Below are 13,351 nucleotides of genomic sequence, written 5' to 3'. Positions count from 1 at the left end.
CCTTAGTATCAGGTGACAGCTTTCTAGAAAAATATTTAGTCAGCATCAGCACGTCCTTAAAAGGGTCCCCATGAATGTGGGAGTCCCTGGAGAGTGGAGCTTCTGTTGGGAAGTACAGTGCATCTAGCCTTGGGCTGTAAGGCTTCAGAGCCATGCAAATACTCTCCATGAGTACCTGGTGCCTGCACTGAGATGTCAGAGGTTTGAGGTAGCCACAGCATGGTGCTCTAGATAACCAGAGGAAGCAGTACTGGGAGGGTTACTCAAACATCACTGGGTGTTGGGAAGCGAGAACTTTTGGGACGTCAGGCCGCTCAGGTTTTACTGTCTGTGAACCAAAGCATGACCTAACCCACACTGGCAAACTGTACGCCTCTAGCTGTATAATGATTCAGCACAATGGCCATACTGTTGTTTCTTCTCAAGTCGTAGGTTTCTGCTAGCAGAAACGGAAGACTCTTAATGGAGACAAGAAATACAGGCTTTGCAGTTGATGGGAAAACGATAATAAAGAAGCACAGCCTCAAGGCTGGGCACTGGGGAGGGATGATTCTGCAGGTGTCTAGGATACCTGGCTCCACCCACAATGACCATTTCAAAGCAGAGGGAAGAGAACTGTCCTGTGTGTCTGCAGCTCCCCTCCCAGCATCTCCCTGTTCACCTGACCCAAGGCACCTGTGAGCACAGCAATGACCACAGAGGAAGCACTTTTTCCAAAGACTGATTTAAGAGAAAGAAGGCATCAAACTCACCAGAAACACCTCAGATGGTGAGGCCCGGGGCTGCTGTTTTAGGGAGAGCTAAGGGGAGAGAGGGCTCCACAGGCCTGGGGGAAACCTGAGCATCTGCAATCCTGCTTCTCTCTCTCCCCGGCAAGGCAGGGGCTCCCGTGGGTATGGTTTTTCTGCCTGTGGAGTCGCTCCCCAACTTCCAGATACTTAAAGAAGTTTTTTAAAAAGATGAATCTACTATGAAATTAGGTAGATTCATCTGCTGCTTGAGGCTAGCTCAACCTAGATCACGCTCCTGCCCAGAATCCACGATAGTCTGTGGACCGAGGCTCACTGTCTGTCCCCACCCCCACAGTAGACAGTAGGGTCTGCCCCAAAGCTTCGCAACTAACACTTTCCATCCTTAAGTTTTTAACTGAAGAGCCTCTGTGTAAAAGGAGATTTAATTTCGTGGGAGAGGAGAGTGTTGGTTTTTGAAAGCGTGTCCTGAGGTGAGAAAGAATTGCCTACTCAACCCATTTCCACCATTCCTCATCCCCATCTCACCATCCTCTAAGTGGTCTCAATAGCTCCATCTTGCACATTCACCGTGAGCCTGCCTCTCAGGTCTCTATCAAAACCAGAAAGAAGCTTTTTCTGTGCCTCTCAAGGCTTTTGTGCCCATTACTCCATCCCTCTGAGCGTTTCTGTAGCACTCATTATTGTCACATGTGCGATCTCTGAAGAGGGACTTCCATAGATGGGAGGAAGGCGCTTACACCACTAGAGTCTATGGACAAAGGACTGGGCTTTCTGAAGATATTTCATTTCCTGTGAGGGCTGAATGCCACATTAAGTAATTCAATTAGCATTTCCCAAGAAGCCACAGGATTACAGCCTTTCTCTCTGAGGCCAAAATAAGGGATGGGAGGGTAGCCTTGGAACGGGGGCTCTGGCTCTTATCTTATGTGCTCAGCCGTCTAAGCCACAAGTTCATCCTTTTGACAAACTCACTCCCGAGTGAGGAGAGAAATTGAGGCAAATGCTGTAGAAATTGGCTAGGTTCCTGGCATTCAGGTACTGATTGTGGGGGACCTCTTTGCCCTGTGAGGTACTGAAGTATTCACAGCAGCACCTAGGGACAGCCATCTCAGAGTCCTAGCAAAAGCTTTTGTCCTCTAGGTCTTGGGGACAGTCTTCTAGAGTGCATGGGTTTGCTCACCCCATTTCTACTGTTCTAATGAGAACATAATGAATTTCCCTCTCTCCTCAGGATGCTGACCTTCTCAGGAGGACTCAGAATAGAACATCCGGAGTCAGGCTCTACAAGACAAGTCAGAGCACCCCTTGGCTTGGGGGCAGTGAGGCTGACTGCTCTGAACCAAAGCTTCACAGGGCCTGCCTTTAAGGTGAGGGGCAGGCTTCTGCCAGGCTCACATCCATAAAAGCATACCATTACTGAGCACATATGTATCTGTAAGCCCGGTAACCAGGAAGGCTGGGGAAGGAGGCTTCATACATTTGAAGCTAAAATGGCCTACTAGTAAGATCCTATCTTAAAAACAAATAAAACCAACCCCCCTCTCTTCAAAACAAACAGAGCAAAAAAAAAAAAAACCACAAAACCCCTCACACATCATTACTTGACGCAAGATTTGATACACCTCCTGGCTAGTTCTTTCTCATGTGTCCCTGAGCCACTGAGAAGTGGGAGTAAGGTGTACGGCCAGCCTTTAAGTCCACCTAGTGCATGGAACGCAGCAAAGGGATACTTCATAAAAGTGGCTCAGCAGACAATGTGCCCGCTGTGCAAGCCTGATGTCCTGAATTTGATCCTTGGACCTACATAAAGGCAGGAAGGCAGAACCAACTCTGTACAGTTGTTCTCTGACACTCTCTATCCCACCCCCTGCTCTGCCACATGAGTGTCCTGGCACGCACATGCCCTACCCCCACACATACACAGACACAAAGATAATGAATATAGATAGGAAGACATTAATTTGTGACTGCCCAGCACATTCATCCAGCACTGTCTGCCAATGCTGCATATCTGATACAGGGAAATAATTCCACCTGGTGCAGTGCGGGGCTCCTTGGGAAAGGCAACTCTACCACGTCTTCATTTTCCCCTTTAAAACTAGTGGTGAAGGGAACTCCCTTGGCCCTTGCTTAGGGTCACACACATTTCTAATTTCTCAAGCCCGAGTTATTTTCCATGATGGCATTTCTGTGACAATACCAGAAAATAATACTCGCATAATCATATTACCGTTGGTTTTATTTCCATTAAAAACATCTGGTAAAAGAAAGATGGTGCATTTTTGTAACAGAGTGCCCTTAGGTGCGCTCTCGGGCCTCGACTCTTTGGCTAGCCCCAGTGTTTCACCCGGCTCTCTGGAAAGCAGCAGAGACCTACCTGTGAGGCAGATGCCCTGGGTACTGTTGCACAGGTCGATCATCACTCGAATCTGTGAAGAGAGAGGTGGTTAATAGCAAACAGTAGACAGTGGGCTTGGAAGATGCGATTTTATTCAGATGAGCAAAAAGCAACTTGGAAAATCCTCTAAATAACTTCAGGACAATAGGCTCATGCCTGAGGAAAACAAATGACCAGGGGATGCTGAGAACAGGAGAAACGGTCCTCCCCAGGGAAGTCCTCCTCAAGGAAAAGAGCACCAACTGGTTACCCAATTCCAAATGGTGAGCCCTAAAACATACATGCAAGGAACATCATACAGCCTGAGCTGAGTGTACTTAGGGGTTTAGGAATATGTATATACTTATACATATAGGTTGTGTACTAACAATTGACGAAGATAAAAGCCATGAAAGGGAATGAGGAGGGTGCATGGGAGGCTTGGAACAAGGAGATGGAAGGGAGAAATTATGTAACTATATTATAACGTCAACAAACAAACAAACAAACAAACAAACACAAAAACCTGAAGAGCCAGGCATAGTGGCACAGGCCAGTAAGCCCTTCCACAGGCTGAGGCAAAGGATGGCAAGTTCAAGGCTCCGTTTGAGCTACAGAGTGAGTTCAAGGCCAGTTTAGTCAATATATGGTGTCTTAGTCAGGGTTTCTAGTCCTGCACAAACATCACGACCAAGAAGCAAGTTGGGTAGGAAAGGTTTCTTCCTTCAAAGGGGAAAAAATATCAAAGCACAGTCACAATCAAAAGCAAAAATTAAACTCCAACTGTCCAATGTCTGGGATCCAACTCACGATCTTCTGGGCTCCTCCAAGGGCTTAGGTCACTTCTCCAGCCCTGTCCTTTGTAGCACACATCTTGTCTTCTAGGCTCCAGCTGCCTGTACTCCACTGCTGCTGCTGTTCTTGGTGGTCATCTCATAGTACTGGCATCTCCAAAATGCTGCTGTCTTCCACTGTAACTAGGCTTCACCAATAGCCTCTCATAGGCTCTCTTCATGGTGCCAAGCCTCAACTCCTTTGCATGACCCCTTCATTCCTGGCCATCAACTGCAACTGAGGCCGCACCTTCACCAGTGGCCTTCCATGGCTTCTCACAGTGCCGAGCCTCAGCCACTCTTCATGACCCTTTCATGCCTCCAAAACCAGTACCACCTGGGTGACTCTTACACATTACTAAGTGACTCTTACACATTACTAAGTCCTGCCACAGCACGAAATAAAACCTTGATTATCTCTGGAACACAGCCTCTGTGCTTTCAGAAAACACTTCCCAGAAGATGTCACCTCAATGATGCTGGTCTCTTCTTAATCACCGCTAATTTCTTAGCTCCAGCTAACCAGCATCAATAGTCCCAGGAAGGAAAAGTTTTTCCTTTAGTAGTTCTGGTATCTTGTTAATCACAGCTGATTCTTCAGCCCCAGCTAACCAGAACCACAGAATCTTCACAATCCAAAATAGCAATAGCCCTGAAAAGAGTCTTTAATTTTCTCTCTGAAATTTCACAAGCCAGGCCTCCATCTTCTGCACTGTTCCAAGCTCCTACACAACATAGCCCAAAGTTCCAAAGTCCTTCCACAGTCCTCCGCCAAACATGGTCAGGTTGTCACAGAAATACCCCACCTCTGGTACCAATTTGTCTTAGTTAGGGTTTCTATTCCTGCACAAACATCATGACCAAGAAGCAAGTTGGGGCGGAAAGGGTTTATTCAGCTTACACTTCCATACTGCTGTTCATCACCAAGGAAGTCAGGACTGGAACTCAAACAGGTCAGAAAGCAGGAGCTGATGCAGAGGCCATGGAGGAATGTTCATTACTGGCTTGCTTCTCCTGGCTTGCTTAGCTTGCTCTCTTATAGAACCCAAGACTGCCAGCCCAGAGATGGTCCTACCCACAAGGGGCCTCTCCCCCTTGATCACTAATTGAGAAATACCCCACAGCTGGATCTCATGGAGGCACTTCCCCAACTGAAGCTCCTTTCTCTGTGATAACCGCAGCCTGTGTCAAGTTGACACATAAAACCAGCCAGTAAATATGGAGACCCTACATCTAAAGTTCAAGAGCTAAGGATACGGGTCTGTGATAGAGTACTTGCCTAGAGGGAGGAGGCCTTACAGTCACTCCTTACGATAGCATCAAACTGCAAAGAAACCTTTGAAATACTGAAGTATATTTGATATGAGTGGTATCCTTCAGCTTCTGAGAAAACAGAGGGGAATCCCTCAGGAATCCAGTTTTAACTATGGTGATAAGCAGACTCCCAACATCTGAAAAACTTGCTATGTGAGCCTGAGTACTGAGCATGCTCTCCCTGACCAGGTCGGGAAGCACTGAGGAGGTATTTAAACTCTCAACGTGCTAGTAATCCATCAGCCAGTCTGGAGAGCTGAGCTAACTCAGCCCCCACTCCATGGAAAGTACTCCTCGCTGGCTGAGTTTCTCAGACCATGGGACACTGTCAGCTGGCTGGATAACTGACTGTCGGGGTCTCGATCACAGGGCTGAGCTTGATGTTCACCCTTCCAGGCACTGCTGACCTATTGTTCTCTGCTCTGCTCCCCAGAACCAAGTGTGATGGTCTCAGGTCCACTGGTTGCTATATGGGTAAAATGCAGAGTGTGGTGAACATGCTTTGCTTCATATAAGGCAATGGTATATGGACAAAAGCTTTAGTATGGTTCTACACTGGTATGTTTAAGATACCATGGTGTGTGGGTGGGGAAACATAACATGAGATGGAGGTGGAGGACCAGGTGGAAGAAACTGTACTAAGCTCAACATGCCATTTAATCTTTTCTTCATGGATTGTGCCTTCACTTCAATTACTTTTAGTGCTTTGGTCTGGAAGGAGGGCTTAGTGATTCCGAGCATTTGCTGCTCTTGGGAGGACTGAAGTTCAGTTCCCACACTTACTGCCTGCAATTCCAGATCCAGGGCATCCAAAATCTTCTTCTGGCTCTGGAGGCCTCTGGACTCAGGTGTGTGCATGCACACTGACACATATAGATACACACAATTAAAAGTAAAAAAACCAACCAAACAAACAACCCCCCCCCCAATCCCTTGGCTTGAAGAAAAGGCGATTTAGTTTCTTGAGTTGAATGAATCCGTTCATTAGGGGATCCAGAGGGAAACCCATCCTGTAGTGTGTGTGTGTGTGTGTGTGTGTGTGTGTGTGTGTTTTCCAACAGTATTTGTTGAGTGCTATAGAAAGAGGTTTTTGAGCTAATGAGTACACATCACACATTTACACAAATGTAGTAAAACTGAACTGTGCAAGAAATACAAGTGGGTTCTTTTTATCTGCACCCATAAATCCAGCCAGCTACAGGCTGAAAAGAATCCTGCTTGCACCGAAAATGTGCCGACTTCCTTTGTCATTCTCTGAATGATATGACAATCATGCACACAGCATTTATACTGTATTAGGCTTTATAAAGAATCTAGAGGTGACTTAAAGTAGACAAGAAGACATGCATAGGTTACATTCAAATGCTACACTATTTTATTTGAAGGGATTTGAGCATCTTATAAGTTTGGTATCTAAGAAGGGACATAGACGAAATCCCCTGAGGATGCTGGGTGTGGGAGTGATGTGTTCTACCATAGGATACGATCTAGAAATTAGCTAATACCTTGTAAATGTCTCAGGTGCCTCCACTGCCCAACAGCTCTCTCAACTGAAGCATATTGGGCAGTGCTCATTTCTAATAGTGTCCCTGTCTACTCAGGGCACACAGCCTGCTGGGAAGTGGGGGGCGGGGAGGTGAGGCTCAACTCCAGGCCCACTTTACTCTATAATGGCTTTGATAATTATCTTAACATGAACAGACCCCCCCCCCAAGGATTCACTGCATTTTAGTTATTTTTATAAGTGAATGTAATCAGCTGCACCATGACAAAATTTATTGTCTTTAAAAAATATATAATTGCCCATTGAGCAGACCAGAAAAGACTTCACAATGATTCATCTGTTGCCTGGGGGATCACAGTAGAAGCTGGTTTGCCACAGCCGAGCATCAATAGGGAAAATGAGCCTTTCTTCCTGACACTCATTATTGGTCTGGGACAAGCACAGCTGGAGACTGTGGGGAGGGAATTTTCATTTCCTGACTTATTGGCTTCATTTATGTGGTGAGTGTCAATTTACATGTTTTATAGGAAATTGTTTTAATCTTCTCAAAAATATTCTCTTAATAAACTTAGGCACCATAAAACTATATTTGAAATGAAACATTCTGTATGAAACTGTGGGTTCATAAAGCCAGAAGTGGCCCCCCAACACACACACACACACACACACACACACACACACACACACACACACACACAAACTGCCATTCAATGGAAATCTAAAAATTAAGAATCAAAAGTCACAAAATCTAGATTATCAAACTCAAGAGTTCTATTGGTATAGAGGGCTTCTTGGGTTTTGATTTAGGACTTGAGGGTATAGAAGTGAAAAAGGCCTTTGAAGCCATTACTCTGGGTGAGGCTCTGTCTACATCCCAGTTCCCGACCCCAGAGAGGTCATTGCCCTGGGCCAGTCATACTGTTTCACCACAGCTTTTTGCCAGCTCCACTGAGGGCTCCAATCAGGCTTTCCCTAACTCCTAGGTGAAAGGACCAACTCAATACTCCAGTGGCCTCACCTGGTTTTTTGTTTTACTTGGAAGCGCTATTAACAATGCTATGTTGTTTATGTATGGAGTTAGTCATCCCATGCTCCTGGTAGGAAAAGTATACAAGGCTTTCTGGATTGGAATTTTCATTGCAACATGGTTTGTGTAGCAAGATGAGGCAAACGACCTTAATATAACAGGTTTCATATTGATGACCTGTTATGTCAAAAACAATGTGATGGGTCAGAATATACTTTCTGGAAAAGTGGCTTTGGAGTACTGTTAAGTAAAAAAAAAGCAAATAATAGCCATGCAACATAACAATGAGCCCTGTCAGGGTACTTCTGAAGTTCTCCCATGCATACCTTTTCTTTGCTCAGTGGAATAGTGTTTAAATGCCAGCTGAGGGGGCTGGAGACATAGCTCAGTGGGTAGAGTGCTTGCCTACTTTGTAAGAACTCTGGTTTCCATTCCCAGAACTGTACAAAACCAGACTGGAGCACACCCTAATCCCAACAGCCTGGACTACATTGGATTCTGCCTCAACCCCCAAAATAAAAAGCCAATAAACATAGCTTAGTTCTATGCCTCTTGACAGCAACAACTCCTTAGGACTGTTCTCAATTGTGTAAGTTACTATGATGAGCATGTAAATGACCTAACAAAAGCTCCCAGGATCTGATAATTAGCCTGCCATTATCAGATTCCTTGGGCTGGAGACAAAAGAGCTCTAAGAATGTTCCTTACTGGTGTGGTTCAAAACCACAGATGATGAAAGACTACCCAGAGGTCTGAAGTTGTGGTCAGATAATCTGGACTCAGTCAAGAAAGGCAGGCTCTTCCACGTGGCCAGTGTGTGAAGAAATTCTGCAATTCCCAAAGGAACATGCAGTTTACCTTCGTTTAAAAATTAACAACAACAACAACAACAAAAAGATACTCAAGGCCAGCCATCTGTAGGCACCTAATGGAAACGGCAGCCCTACTTACTTCTTCCTCCCCAAACCTAACTTTAAACATAAATACCAAGTACTCTGTCCTTGGCAGCAAAAGCTGACAAAATTAAACAAAACAGAGGGAGATAAGCCAGTTTAAAGAGTGTCTTGCCTTCAAAGAGAATGTGTAGCTGTGTGTGGTGGTGCTCACCTGGTGTAGCAGGCAGGAGGTAGAGGTAGGAGGATTGCAAGTTCAGGCCACTTTAGGGGGAAGACATATGCTGGCGCATGCACGTGCGCACACACACACACGCACATACACACATGCATAGACACACACGCACATACACACATACATGCACACACACACACACGCACATACACACATGCACACACACGCACATACACACATGCACACACACGAACACGCACATACACACATGCACACACACACACGCACACACACACATGCACACACACACACGCACACACACACATACATGCACACACACACGCACATACACACACGCACACGCACATACACACATGCACACACATACATGCACATACACTCTTAGCAGAGTGAGGGGAGTCAGAATATTTATGTTTTAAAACTGTGGTAGGAGCGTTATAAAACTGAGACTGTGCAAATCTTTTTTTGATATGAAGTCTCTTAGCCTGTGAACTGTTTTCCATATTCATAATAAGCTCTTGAAATTCTAATTTGATGTGATGGAGCTGGCCTAAGGCTCAACAGTGCAACTCTGAGGTAGGTCTAGGTCCCAGCTGGTGTGGAGTCCTAGTCCCGTAAGAAAACCAGCTGGGCAAGTGAGCCTGGCCTGGTCATCTTCTGGTCCTTCATTCTGCTTGGGGTCCCTAGGAACCCAGGGGACTCCTCCTTCTCCCAAAGCAGTGCTGTCTACAGTGAGCTCTGTGGATGGCTGTCAGCTCTGCAGCGCGGCTCTTCCTGACAGGGACTGGAATAGCAGTGTGAGGAAATTCAAGAAATATTTGCTCAGTTGCTGGAAAGAATGCATCCTTCACCGCTTACACCACGCTTTCCTTATGAGAAGTTAACACTGGTGCTGTTAGAGTTCCGAGGGTCATACCCTAAAGCCTGCGCTTTCCTTATGAGAAGTTAACACTGGTGCTGTTAGAGTTCCGAGGGTCACACCCTAAAGCCTGCTCTTTTGCCCAAACTGAGGGCTTTATTTCTTTATTAATGCCACAGTCTTTCTCTAGTTCCCAGACTGGCCCTGAAGTCACAATCTTCCTGTCTCAGTCCCCAGGTGTTGTGGCCCTATGTCTGCTTGTGTGCATCAGAGCAATGAAAACATGAGGGGGTGGGGAGAGACAGGGGGATTGTGTTGGGGAGCTGGAGAGATGGCTCAGTGGTTAAGAGCACTGACTGCTCTTCCAGAGGTCCTCAGCTCAATTCCCAGCAACCACATGGTGGCTCACAACCATCTGTAATGGGATCCGATGCCCTCTTCTGGTGTGTCTGAAGACAGCTACAGTATTTTTTTTTTAAATGCAAGTGAGACTCCAGTGTTCTTTTGTTTGTTTGTTTTGTGTGGCTGTTGTATGGAGTGGGAGGGGAGGAGGTGAATGGAGGGCCTCACACTCGCTTCCCAAGCTGTATGCACACACATGGTGTGTGCGCACCTCCACACGCAGATTTCAATCTAGAATTCTTACTCAACACAATTTTGTAAAACGAAGAAAAAGAAATTCCTGAGAAGACCAGTATAAGACAGAAACATATCTACTTAGAAGGGGAACATTGAAGAAGAGATAGATAAAGCTAAAACTTACTCTCCTTTGAAATAAAGAGAGAAAATAAAGACATACAGTGAGTCGCAGGAAAGCGCCTATGGTTCTTGCATGTAATATAACTGAATCCTCCTGTTACCTTACAGCTTATGCATTTCTATGTTTGTCTTCAGAGCACTGGTTCTCAACCTTTCCTAATGGTGACCCTTTAATACAGTTCCTCATGTTGTGGTGACCCCAACCATAAAATTATTTTGTTGCTACTTCATTAACTATAATTTTGCTACTGTTATGAATCATAATGTAAATATCTGATATGCAGGATATCTGATAGGTGACCTCTGTGTAAGGGTCATTTGACCTCAAAAGGGGTCATGACCCACAGTTGAGAACCACTGCTTTGGAGGCTGAAGGACCTGCTGAAGGTCACACTGCTAACCAGCCTGGTGGTCAGGGTGAAGACACCGTCCAATCCCAGTGATGATGATCTGGGAGGTCAGGTCATACAGAAACCTGCCGTTTGAATATTTAGCCTTTTGTGTGGTATGTGATGGGGACTGAACCTGGGACATGTGCCTATAAGTTACATCCCCTTCCCCTGAGATAATTAATAGATTTGTAAAGCTCTTTTCTCGTGGAAAAGAGAGTTCTCCCCAGAATGAAGGTGTTCTTCTTTTTCTGAATAAGTTCTTCTACCGGTTTCTCTTTTGGAAGAGGTCACATTCAGTTGGCAAGCATGCCCAGTATCCTCCCGTTTCGGAATCAGTCCACTTCTGTCCTTTCTCATTTGTCTTTGATGCCCTCAGACCCCTGACTGATCAGATCTGGAGATACGACTTCTTTTCCTTCTGTTTAGCCACCACATTCCTTTTGGTAGTTTTAGACTGTAGATTTTCCTCTCCACTCTAATGCTACCATCCTGACCACAAACAAGTCTTTTCTTGCCTAGATTAATATAATAACTTCCTAGCCTCCTTCTTGCTTTGAGCCCATGCACACATCTTCGACCACAGCATCTCTCTTCCTGGAAAGCTATCTTCTTCTTCTTTACGACTTCCTCTGACAAGGGGACTCCGGCAGCTTCTAATTGCTCACTGGCTTCATTCTTAACAGTGAAAATTAAAAAATTTTCAAGCCTAGCCAGCCAACCTTGATTCCATGTCTCCTGCTCAAGGTCTCCAGTTTAGGGGGTGCCTGGCCTGGCTCCTTCTCTCTCACTGTTGTCAGTCCGGTCCCTAGACACTCAAATCAGGATTTGCACTTTAAGCGTTATCTTCTCCTTCTTGCCCAGACTCATAAAACTGTCCTTCCATAACAGCAGCGATTTCTTTCATTGTTAGGGCTTAAACTCAGAGCCTCCGCACACGGCACACACTAGTGTATGCTCTGTTGGCAGCTCTGAGCTCGTCTCTTCCCAATGGGTCCCATCCTCATCAAAAAACAATAAGTGATTTTTTTTTTAAACAATCTTTTTATACCAGTGTTCCCTAAAGGGAGAGGGCATTTCTTCTAATGAACGAGATTCTAGACTCTTCCCATCACTGCCGAGTTACTGTAAGCAACACACTGTAGAGGTGTTCTGGAGCCCCTGCTCAGCATTGTACCTTGGGCTCAGTTACCCATCACTCACTTCTGGTCCTCTCCGGGTCTTAGCTAGAGCCGAGGAAGAGCTCCCAAAGTTCCCAGCAGTTCAGGGAACACAAGAAACTTTCTCAGTAGCAAATGAAGAGATCACTGTGTTGCCTTCAGAACAAACTTCACAAATTGCATTTTGAAAGATCTTCCGCTGGTCTTTTTGTTTTAACTTTACCTTTCAGTAAGGAAAATTGTGTCCTGAACTTTAGTTAAACTAGAAGTAAATTATATCTATTTAAGACGTGGAGCTGTTAAAGCTTGAAGATCGACATAAAAGCAACTAATGAGCTTGGAAAATGCTCTCCTTTTTTTTGGTGGCAGAATCAAAACCTGAAAGCTTCAGCTCCCTTCACACAATGTGACCTTTAGTCTGCAGATAAAAATGCGTGTAAATTATGCTTGAATGTCAACTAGATTTAGCCAAGGATTTTTTTTTTGATGGTGGGGGTGGGGTGAGGGCCACGAGGAATGTAGAAGGAAAAAAAAATGTCTTAGACTTAAAAAAAAATTTTTTTTTAAACCACGTAAGTGTGTTCTTTCAATGACTACTATTCTGGTGACTCCCTCCTTGGTAACAGACCGTATCCTGGGGTACACAAGACCCCTCCCCCCAAGAAAGAAGTTATCCTTTTTTTTTTTTTAAGAAGTATTCACTTCTCTGTCTTCCCTTCAGATTTTTTTGATTTTCCAAATGAAAGCATGAATACTTTTGTTTGTCTGTTTTTTGAATGCCAGTAATAGGAACCAGCAGGAGCTAACAGTCGAAGAGACAGACAGGAAAAAATAAAATAACAGTGGCTTTCAGAGGTATTCTACCTGTCATTGTATCATACAGAAGGGTAGGGAGCCGGGAAGTCCTGCATCTTGAAGTCTGTCTTGCTGCCATATGAAGGTTAATTCTGATTTGCTATTTATTTATTTGCTTATTTTGGGAGGTTATGGGGATGAAACTAGGGCCTTTTGCATGCTAGGCAAACATCTACCATTTAGCTACAGCCCCTGACCTCTGTTGTACTGGAATTGACATAAAGACAGGTTATTTTGATGGCAATCTAAGCTTCTTGAGGCCACATAGTTTCCCAAGGTAGCAGCTGATAAAAGTAGAATACAGGCACCTGGGATGCTGAAGGAATTTGGGAGCAGATAGTAAACTCAGAGCTCAGGGCAAGAGGGCTCACAATTACATCATACTATGGCTGTTTTCCCATCTCCCGCCTCCCAGTTGTTACATTGAAGTAAT

The 13,351-nt window shown here is 45.1% G+C and overlaps 1 protein-coding gene across 1 annotated transcript in view; it reads right to left on the bottom strand.

The window, feature by feature from the left end:
• The window catches only part of Gldn (gliomedin), a 50,914-nt gene that overhangs the window by 25,023 nt on the left and 12,540 nt on the right, over positions 1-13,351 (bottom strand). The window contains exon 2 of the mRNA XM_021171540.3: positions 3,130-3,181. Within this exon, the coding sequence (XP_021027199.1) occupies positions 3,130-3,181 (52 nt within the window). The remainder of the gene's footprint in view (positions 1-3,129; positions 3,182-13,351) is intronic.

Source organism: Mus caroli, unplaced genomic scaffold (assembly GCF_978045245.1).
Source record: "Mus caroli unplaced genomic scaffold, Mus_caroli_1 scaffold_11, whole genome shotgun sequence".
Lineage (NCBI taxonomy): Eukaryota > Metazoa > Chordata > Mammalia > Rodentia > Muridae > Mus > Mus caroli.
This window is presented reverse-complemented; position numbering and strand designations above follow the sequence as displayed.